We start from the raw sequence: 10,108 nt of genomic DNA, 5'->3' as shown, positions 1-10,108 counted from the left end.
TTCACCGGCGTTTACCGGCGCCCGTGGCTGCGGGAGCTCCGGTCCCCTCGGGCGCCGCGGCTCGCCGCGTCCGTCCCCATCGCTGCCGCCGCCGAGGGGAGCGCAGGGCCCGGCGCCGGCTCCTCGCCTCGCCGCCCCCCCGGGCCGCGCCGCGCCGCGCAAACGGCCCGTTCGTCCTTGGCTGAACTCCCCGGTGCCCCGTCTGGTAACGGGGCAAGCAGGGGAGGGGGAGAGCCGGGCCGGCCGGGAGAGCCGCCGCCGCTCCCCGCTAGCCCCTGTCCTCTGTTCCAGGCACAACAGCTGGGAACCTGAAGAGAACATTCTTGATCCAAGACTCCTCCTCGCTTTCCAAAAGAAGTGAGCAAACTATAAATATTTCTAAACGAATTATAAAGTCAATTAACTTCTAATTGGTCACTTGTGTAGTGGAAGTGCTGGAAACAACAGACTGAAGTGTGTCGTCTCTTTTGTGGCCCGTCTCTTTTGTTCACCTCTTGAAATTACAGTTCAGGTCCACCTAGGGCCATCTCTCCCCAGGCTGTGTAAACATGAAGAATTTATGGCCCCGCACAATATGTTTTTGCACTCATTGTACAATGTGAGTGCGCTAGCACGCAGCAGAAACTTTTAGCAGAAGTATCTTGTTCCCCATCAAGCAGTCGGGGCCTCAGCTGTATGTGGGGGGTGACCGTACGGCCAGGTGGGGAGACAGAGATGGCGGGCTTGAAAAGGCACCAAAACATATTTATGGAGAACGTAGCTATGAAAGTGATGAGGAAGTAACAGGGGGAGAAAATGGTGTCCTCTGTAAGAGCTCGGGGTACTGTATGGAGCTGAGCTGAGAACTGCAATTGTTCCACAGCTATTACAGACTAGAAATCACACATGGAGATAAAAAAAAGTAGCCAGCTGGCTACATTAGGCACAGCTCTGCCAAATATTTTGGCTCCAGATTAATAAAATCATTAAAGTTTATGATAGGATTTAATTATAACTCGTTTCTGGATCCATTTTTTCAAGACTGGAAGCTGGTGGTTATTGCAAACAGCACAATGTTTAATTAGCCATATGTATTATAGCTTAACACTTTCCTTTTTAAATAGAGAAATATGAAATAGTATAGTGACCTGAAAACATTTTCTGTATGATCACCTGGGGCTCTGTATGGCTGTCAGCCTGAGCTGCCACATCCAAAACAAGAGATGCAGAAGAGGTAAAATGAACCCAGTGGAAAGAGAGGTTGTTGAGTTTACAGAGTGCATTTGCTTTTCCTCTGCACAGAGGCTGTAAGACTTCTGACTCTGAGCAGAAGGGGAAGCACAGCTCTAAAAGAGTATAAATAATGAATGGCTTACCAGGGACAATTCAGATGCTTCTGTTTTCCTGTTTCCATCGTACCAGAAACATTGCCATTTTCACTGTGAATTGGGAAAGCCACTGATTCAAGACGGGTAGTGCGCTGTCTAGTGTGTTGCTGACCACTGGAAACTCCTTGCTGCGGGATTTATTGTAGCAAACAAGGGTGCAAACAAACAACTCTCTCTTCACTGCCAGAACCATCTCAGTTTCCCTGACCGTTGCGGAGTGAAGGCTGGGAGGGAGCAGATCAGGAAGTCGCTCTCAGTAGCAGTGTTACAAAAATCGATACCTCTCTTTCGAAGGCCTGTGACTGGCAGCCAGTGAAACAAAGGCACCAGGACTAGGATAACCATTGGGAAGGTCTTGCCTGGCAAATGATTTTTGCCTCTGCTAGCAGTTTAGTAAATATATTTCAATCACCCGCACAGTTCAATCCCATGCTTTATGCAAAAGATTTTCTCGTTCCTCTCTCCTCCAGTGTATCAGGGCAAATGCTTGCTTGCTGAACCAGCTGAGGACCCTGATGTTCAGATCTTTGTTCTAAGGCCGCAGTTTTTATAATCCTTCCCTCAGTTTGTAGGTCTTTTTCTTACATTGCATCACATTCAGGGCCTTTCCGAGTCTTCCAGTCTGCAGCAGGTCATCTAGCAGAGCATTGCTTCTCAAAGCACAATGGCAGCCTTGTGGTATTCTCATTCAAAAGCCTTCTGCTAAGGTGCACAGCAATCTGAGAAACTTTAAGTATTGGCAGTGATATGTGGCCCCGAAAGATTGGAAGTGGTTGTGGGAGGGACGAATACTGCCCCCATGCTTCCACGCTTTCCCAGGAGCTCAGTCCTACTGCGAGGATGTCTCTTTTCTTCAGCTAATTCGGTTCCTTGTGTGGCACTGCAGAGGCTGACAGCTGCTGCTGCGGTGGCCAGATTGGCTGCTATAAAAACTTCACACACCGTCTGTACCAAGAGTTTCTACACCAGTGACCTGCAGCTGTTACTTCAGGATAAATGGTCTATGTATCACGTGGGGAGGGATTTAACAGTGCGAGTCCCCTGGTTTCAGTAGAGTTCTTGGGGCTCAGTTGCCTTTCTACTGCACTTAAATGTAGTATGCCCATAACTAACAGCGTGGGTTCAAGTAAGCGATGTGCTTGAAACCTATAAGATTGTCATATGTTGATAGAGGTTACAGGACACCTGCCAACACGTGCATATATGATGCTGCTCACATGGGAGCGGAGCCTGCAGCACCCCCAGCAAGGTCTGTTCTCAATGGCAGAAGAAAGAGAAGAACCAGGTGGGGTTTGGGTTGTGTTTTTTTTTTCCTGCAAGCATTGTCCTTAATCAGTGTTTTTCCAGGGAACACGAAAAAGAGGTGCAGAACCGGAAGAGGGGCAAGCGACCCAGGGGCAGGCCCAGGAAACATGTGGTAAGTCCTGGTGGTAGTGGGAATCCACAGCAGTGGCCGCTCTTGAGAGGTTCTTACCTTGAAAGGCACCAGCGAGCTCCTGTCCCACAACACAGTATCGTGGATGCTAAACCTTCGGAGATCCCGGTTTAGAGGTTTTGAAGACTGAAGTGACGGGTAGGTGGAGGAGGAGGCTAGCAAGGAGGACTTCTCTTCATTGTTGATCTGGCAATGGTGCAAAAGGAAAGAAAAGCGTTCCATGGCACCGCAGTTCCACATGGTATTTAAGCCTTCTCTGTTTTGTAGTGCATGCTCCCTCAGTCATTTTGAGGCACAGGTCACACACCATCTAGGACTGGCAGATCAGCGAACACATGGAAATAGCCTGTGTGTTTGCCTGGTGCACCTGGCCTGGCAAAGCTGAAAAATTTGCAATGCCCATGACTTTTCTCAGATAATTTCTGTTAACGCTTTCTCTGTCCTCTCTTTATTGCTTCACAGGAACCAGAGATGCCTCCAAAAACTAAGTCAAGTAGCTCCTCTTCCTCAACATCCTCCTCTTCTTCTTCCTCTGAAGAAGAGGATGAAAGTGACCTGGAAGCAAAGAGAGGTCCTCGAGGCAGAGAGACTCACCCAGTACCTCAGAAGAAAGCCCAGATCCTGGTTGCAAAGCCAGAAATGAAAGACAGTTCCAGAAAGAAGCGTGGACGGAAACCTCTGCCCCCAGAGCAGAAAGCAGCTCGACGGACCGTGAACCTGACAAAGGTGCTAAAAACGTCCCGGAAGGAGGCGGGAGGCAGTACCAAATTGATGGGGAAGCTGCAGCCCCAGCACAGCACGCAGGGCTCAGGGATCGCCGTGCTGAAGGAACCCCCGGGCACGCTGGCTGGACTCAGCTCTGCGTCGTCTGCGGAAAACCTTCCCAACATGATGAAGAGTGGTTCCACGAGCCCCAGCCGGGCCATCAGCTGGCAGAGCTCTATCGTGCACTACATGAACAGGATGTCCCAAAACCAGAACTCAGCAGAGACTTCACCCCTGGGCAGGCTGGCGCTGAAGTCACAGGCATCAAGTAAGAGCGGCTTAGGGTTGGACTTAAAAATGAGGAACCAGAAAGGATCTGGGGAGCTCGGGCTGAACATACAGGGACCCAAAACTGCTAAGGGTCCTAGCAGCAGTGCTGGGGGGGACCAGAAATCAGGGTTTGCTGCAGGAGCTCAAATACTGCACAACGGCAGCAAGACGCCTGTGAGTTCCTCTGTTCCTGGTAGCCAGTTGGCGTCCAGTCAGGAGCTGAACCTTCAAGCTTTAAACTTGCAGAGTGTCAAAAATGGGCAGAATCCAGCAGGCGGAAGCAGCCTCTCTCGTCATGTTTGCAACGCTCTGTCCAAAAGCTCCGGCAGCACAGCTGCGAGCATGGGTGCTGCCGTCGGGAAGGGTGGTGGAGCGGGTGCCGGATTGAATGTTACAAGCACCGGGGTGCTCTCAGGGGGGGACAGCTGCAAGAATGACAAGCAAGCGCACAGGGCAGTCGCTGGCGAAAGGGACTCAGCCAAAAGTGGCGCAGCTGGCATGCAAGAGGGGCATGCAACCTCGGAGACCCGCAAGCCAGGAGCCCTTTCCGAAATGAGCACGGGCGAAGAGACCAGCTCAGATTCCGATCGGGATTCTGCTTCCTTCCCTGGCGTGGGTCAGAACATGTCTGTTTCGATCCAGACCAGCCAGGACTGGAAACCCACCCGCAGCCTCATCGAGCACGTCTTTGTCACAGATGTCACAGCTAACCTGATCACAGTGACAGTCAAGGAGTCCCCTACCAGTGTGGGGTTTTTCAACCTACGGCAATACTGAGCCAGGGAGTGTGAGAAGAGGGAGAAGGTTCCTTCAGCCTCTCCCTTAGCTTTGCCCAGCTCTCCCATCAGGTTTTTTCTTTCTTTAAGTGAATGCCATGGCAGAGGTGAAAATCCTCCCCTGCCCCTCTCAGCAGCTGGCTGGGAGCAGTGCCTTTGTACTCTGCGACGAGGTGTCCTGTGCTGCAGCCAGTGCTGTCTTGGACACTGTCTGTAGCATCTGCGGAGACCTCCGAGACCTATTGCGACTTGTGTTCAGGGGGGCTTAAGAAGAAAGCTACAGTGAAACCTGGTCAGAACTGCCAGTGAACAAGATGGATTCCTCCCTGCTTTTTTTTTTTTTTTTCCTCCTCCTTTACAGCAGGTGCCCCCAAACAGGGTGTAGTTAATGCTGCTCCCCCGGAACCGGGGTGCTTGTGCTGCTGGGAGGTGACAGGCTGGCAGGTTTTTGAGCCAGGTTTCACTGTACGTGGTTTTCTTTGCTTTACAGCTTGAAATGGCAGAACACAAGGTTTGCGGCTCTCCGGCAGTAGAGAGGGGTGTGGAGATGCTATGTGACAGGCTTCTACTCAGAAGAAAAAAGGAGTTCCTTTTCTTTCCTCTAGGCTCTCCGTGAAGCTGTCTGTAAGCCGCTAGGACAGTCACAAGTCAATCCAAATGAGGCAGCCGATGTCCCCCGCATGCAGAGGTCTGCTGGGGGGGGGGGGTAGCTGTAGTTTGGGGGTTTTCAGGGTACATTAAGCCCAGTCACCCTCCTGGGCTAGGTCAGTTCCAATGATGGTGAAGTCCACAACATTTCTGTTGTGATTTCCAGCATTTATGGCTATATTGTTTACATTTTTTATTAAAAAAAAAATCTTTTTCTGGAGGGAGGAGAATAAATTCGGCCCTCGCTGTCTCGGAAAGACTGAACCCTGGATGCCACTGATGAGATGAGGCATCAAGGGCACCTCTTGCAGAGCATGGGGGACTGGCAGGACATACCTCCTTGCTACCCAGAGCGGGTCCTCACTTGGCAAGGGTGGGAGGCAGCATGAACTGCTGCTTTCTTTGCAGTGACTTGGCTTTCAGATGAAAGAGAAATCCGAGTCCAGAAGATTAATTGTTGTACAGCCCAGTGAGCCTCAGAGCCACTCCTCTGCCTTGTCCCAGCATCACTACCATTTTACCTTCACATTTAGCAGTTTCCAGGCACTCGTAGGGACCAAGCTGGGGAATATGTTTTGTTTTGTTTTGTTTTGTTTTGTTAAGTCCTGCAGAAGGTGCGGATGCTTCTGCCGGTGAGCAGGCTGTTACTCTGACTTGCAGTTCTCTGTGAGGTTAGTGCCGAAGTTCCGCTAAAAGCCAGAGCTCGCGCAGAGATGGGAGGGGGTGGCTGAGCCCCTGTTGCTGGCAGGCTGGGGCCCCCCGCAGAGGCCAGCTGGGCTCCGCACGGCAGGCGAGCCGTGTGCCTTGGCTGCTGCTGCTGCGTTTCAATTATGCTGATCATCCACCACCTTCTCCAACGGGAGGGCTCCGAAGCCAGTGGAGGACAACACCTGCACAGGTTGTCTGGAGCAGTGGGAAAGGGACGGGGAGCGGAGGCCGGAGCGGGAACAAAGGCCCCGGGAAGGGCCCGCCCCGGCGGCAGCAGGGATTGCCCCCGGCTCCCACCCTCAGCCCGTTCCCTGAGGAACAGCAGGGCCTTCTGCAGCCATTCTCATTTGTCTTTCCATCCTGTGCCAGCAGCAGGGTTGTTAATTTTGGCTTGTAATTGCAACCAATAATGGCTTTTTTACTGAGGTCTTTTTCCCTATTATAGATTACTCTTACAAGCCAAAATTAACAGCACTAGTTCAGGCAAAGTTCAGTAGCATTTGAGGTCATTTTCTTTTATTTCTGTTAATGCTCAGTTCCTTTTCCAGAGAAGAGAAAATGCCTGCAATCTGTCAGGTTTCTCTGGATATGTAATTTGGAAGTGCCTCCGAAGGTCTGTCCCGTAAGTGTCTCCTGGGGTGGTTGCCCAGTGTGTCTGCATATTTCGGTACTGCTTCCATGTGGATCATTCGCTTTCTAGCTCACTGATCTGGCACAAGGACATGCATCTTATTTTGCCACACTGGGGCACTTGTAGTATTGGTACACAGTGACGCAGCGAGGTAAATGGACCAAACTAGGGGTACACCTATTTCTTAAGCCCCTGAGTCCATCAGACACTGCAGTTGTATCTGAAATGCTGCCTCCCAAGCTGCTGGCTTGGCTGGTGGCAGTGCAATTCTCAGGTGGAATGAAAAATCAGCAATGGTTGCATTTGCTGCTTGGTTAAAGGGATGGTTCTTCCCTGAGTGGTAGCTGCAGCCTTTGCCAGGAAAGACTCCTGTGATCTAGAAACAGTTTCCCTTAGATTTTGTATTTATTTTGCAGCCCTCCTGCTGGTCATGGCTTTGGTTTTGTTGTCTTATGGAGCCTAAGTATGGGGTCCTGCATGAGTTGACAGCATGCCTTCGATTTGGAGGGGGGGGGGTATTTTTGCCTTTGAACAACATCTGTGTAGACTTCTTGGAAATCTTCAGTTCTTCTCTTGTGCAGCCACACAGCCTTGAATGTCATTTCACCACTGTGTCAGCTTGGGGCTAGAGGGATTTGCATCGAATTGCCTGCAAAAGGACTTGTGCAGCCTTAAGTCTGCAGCTGGCTGCATTTCCCAGAAACATGCTGTGCTTTGCTTTGTGAGGCAAAGGACGTGGAAAGAAATGAGCATTGTCCATGAAGGAGGTTCCCGAAGGACCAAGTTTCCTTGGAACTCCATGATGCCAAAATGTCACAATCTGTTCTGTTTACCTTGCAGTTTTTAACTTTACCAAACGAACTACTGTTGCTTTGAAAAGTCCAAGGAAATGTTAGCCTGTGGTTGCAGAAATGAGTGCTCCAGGCATGGCCTTCGCTAGGTGTACTCTTGTGATGGGGGCATGAGCATCTGCAGAGAAGAACCAAGGGATTGATGGGGTCTCAGAGGTAATGCCTGGCTCTCTTCCCCACACACCAAATATTTGCTAGTTGGCCTTTGCAAATCCAAACTAAATGACAATGTGCCTTTTGGAACTGTCCTTATTTCAGGCTTGTCTGTGGCACTGGTCCCATGACAGGTTTGTGCCTATGCAAAGCTGGGTGGTCATGGGGTCCTGCAGGCAGCTGTGCCACTGATGGGGAGAGGCGCTCCTGGTCCTCAGTGTGGCACCCAGCAGTCCTGCAGAGCCCCGCTTCAGCGCTGCAGGCAGCTGGTCGAATGCTCACGGAGAAGAAGCCAGCTTGGCAGGGATGCTCTTGCTGAAAATAGGATGTGGGGGCTGGTGTGTCCAAGCAACCCATCAAAGAGGTCGTTGGAGAGAAAAAGCCTTTGAGGATGGTCTTGGAAGGGGTCAGGCCCCGAGAGTCCATAATGAGTGACGGAAACGAGATGCGATGGTGGAGGGACTCACGGGTGAGCCGTCGCAGCGCGAGGGGGCTTGGCTGGCCCGCTGGGCCACGGCGCTCCGCAGGAAGCCCTGTGCTCCCGGCGCTCAGTGCTGCAGGTGTGTCGTGTTCGCTTCAGACCAGCTCCCTCCAGAGCATCCCGCAAAAACTCAAACACRTTTTTCCATTTGGTGGCTCGTTCAGGTCCAAAGTGAGGTTTCCCAGGGCCCTTGGCTTGCGCCCGGGAGGCCGAACATCCCAACAGCGAGTGGCTTTGTTCTTCATCGCCCGCCGCTCGCAGACGTTTCCTCTCTCGGTGGCGGAAGGGCTCTGCTCTTACCCACTCTTGCTCTTGTGCCTTTCTGTTAACCAGCTGGTTTGATTCCAAAGTTTTAAGGATGGTGAAAATGATAATCCAGAAATTTTACTAAACTTCATCTCATCCTGTCCTTCCCCAGCCCCCTTTCCAACCTCATGTTTCAGGATCTTGACTCTCCCAGCATTGCTGGTGTGTGTTTGAGTGAAAGTTTCTTGCTGAAGTTTGCCTCTCAAAGGCACATTATGTGAGTAACTTAATGTAATCTTTTGTGGACAGAGGTTGAAAGCTGGTGCGAACTGTGTTTACCAGTCAATACCATTAGTATTCAAGGTCTACCTTTTTTATTTTTTATTCTTTTTTAAGTTTGCTGCTATGGGTTTGAGTGTTTAGTTGTATGTCAAACAGCCAATTAAAGGTTTTTCACTTGTCATTTTCTAAGGGGTTTCCGATGTGGAAAGTCCTGCAGTATTTGTATATTGAATGGATATTTTCTCCAGGCATAATCTGGTTAAGTATACTTGTTGTTTTCCATTGGACTGGAAGAGGTGGCCAATTCAGTCATCTTCCTTAGAAGTTTAGTATATTTTTATATATATATTTTGTACCAAAAAAACTGGAGTTTGTGGAGGAATGGGGATGGTTTGGGGGGGTTGTTTTGCTTTGAGTTTCTGATCTGGGTGTGAAGGGCTCTGGAGCTGGAGAGAGAAGGTTTTTACTGAAAGAAATTGAGGGATGGGTGAAAACAAACAATTGTTCTTGTAACTTGTGCCAGTCACTGGTCTGATTTGTATGTTTTAATTAAAGAGAGAGCCAAATCGTTCCTGTATGACACTTATAATTGCTTTAAACTACAGCTGTTTGTTTGCTTTTATTTTCAGAGAACAAAAGTTGGAGATGTTATTACCCTGGGAAAGCTTAAGTTCTTTGTTGGAACAGGACAGCCGCCCGGCCCGCATGTTAACGAGGGGCTGCCTGGCTGCCTGGTCACTGCTCCTGCCGGGTGTTCCCGCCGGGGCTTCTTCCGTGACCCTAGTGTTGACTTGCTTGCATTTTGTGATATGTGTTTTCTAGTACTTTTGGACGTTAATGCTAGTTTAGACTCGAGACCTCTAGGCTGCTTCTAATTTATTTTGCAGGAAAACACTAGAAGATGGTATGTCAGGTGGGTTTTTTTGTATAACTTTTCCACTGCTGTTTTTTAGTATATCAATAAATATTTTTTTAAACTTTTCAGCCTGTTGTGGTCACTGCTCCAAGCATACCTGGACGCTCGAGGGAGGCGCCCCGACCCTGCCTCACCCGAGGGGCGACACTCACCCGCCTCTCCCGGGGCGGTTGGGAGCAGAGCAGGAGCTGACTGTGGCCCTGCTGCTGCTGCCTTGCCAAACTGCATCCTGCCGGGGGCACGGGCTTCACGCCGCTGCCTCCGGGACCCCTGCCCGGGCTGGAGCGGGCCCTGCCTGGAGGCTCCGGGGAGCCCCGGCCCGGTGCGCTGCCCCGACGGAACCCCCGGGGGCCGGCGCGTCCCTGCCCCGGCGCCGGGGCTGCGCGAGGCGGCTCCGTGGTCCCGGCGGCGCGGGCGGGGGGAGCTCAGGACCCCTCCGGACACGATCCCCCACCCGGGCCCCCCGAGGGACGCGGCCCCCTGCCCCCTCCCCGGTCCCAGGCTCCTACCGGGCAGCGGGAGGCTCCGCGCGGGCCGCCGGGCTCTGCTGCGGGCTGGAGCTGCGCCTGCCCCGGCGGC

General features: G+C 51.5%; 1 protein-coding gene across 1 annotated transcript in view; it reads left to right on the top strand.

Annotated features, from left to right (window-relative positions):
- The window catches only part of CBX2 (chromobox 2), an 8,813-nt gene extending 4,199 nt beyond the window's left edge, over nt 1–4,614 (top strand). Inside the window, exons 2-4 of the mRNA XM_026065552.1 lie at nt 222–357; nt 2,715–2,784; nt 3,265–4,614. Coding sequence (XP_025921337.1) covers nt 222–357; nt 2,715–2,784; nt 3,265–4,614 — 1,556 coding nt within the window. The remainder of the gene's footprint in view (nt 1–221; nt 358–2,714; nt 2,785–3,264) is intronic.
- Nucleotides 4,615–10,108: the final 5,494 nt, after the last annotated feature.

The sequence above is a fragment of the Apteryx rowi genome, unplaced genomic scaffold (assembly GCF_003343035.1).
Source record: "Apteryx rowi isolate R43461 unplaced genomic scaffold, aptRow1 scaffold_1026, whole genome shotgun sequence".
Taxonomy (NCBI): Eukaryota; Metazoa; Chordata; class Aves; order Apterygiformes; family Apterygidae; genus Apteryx; species Apteryx rowi.
The sequence above is the reverse complement of the archived record's forward strand: the minus strand, read 5'-3'. Positions and strand labels throughout refer to the sequence as shown.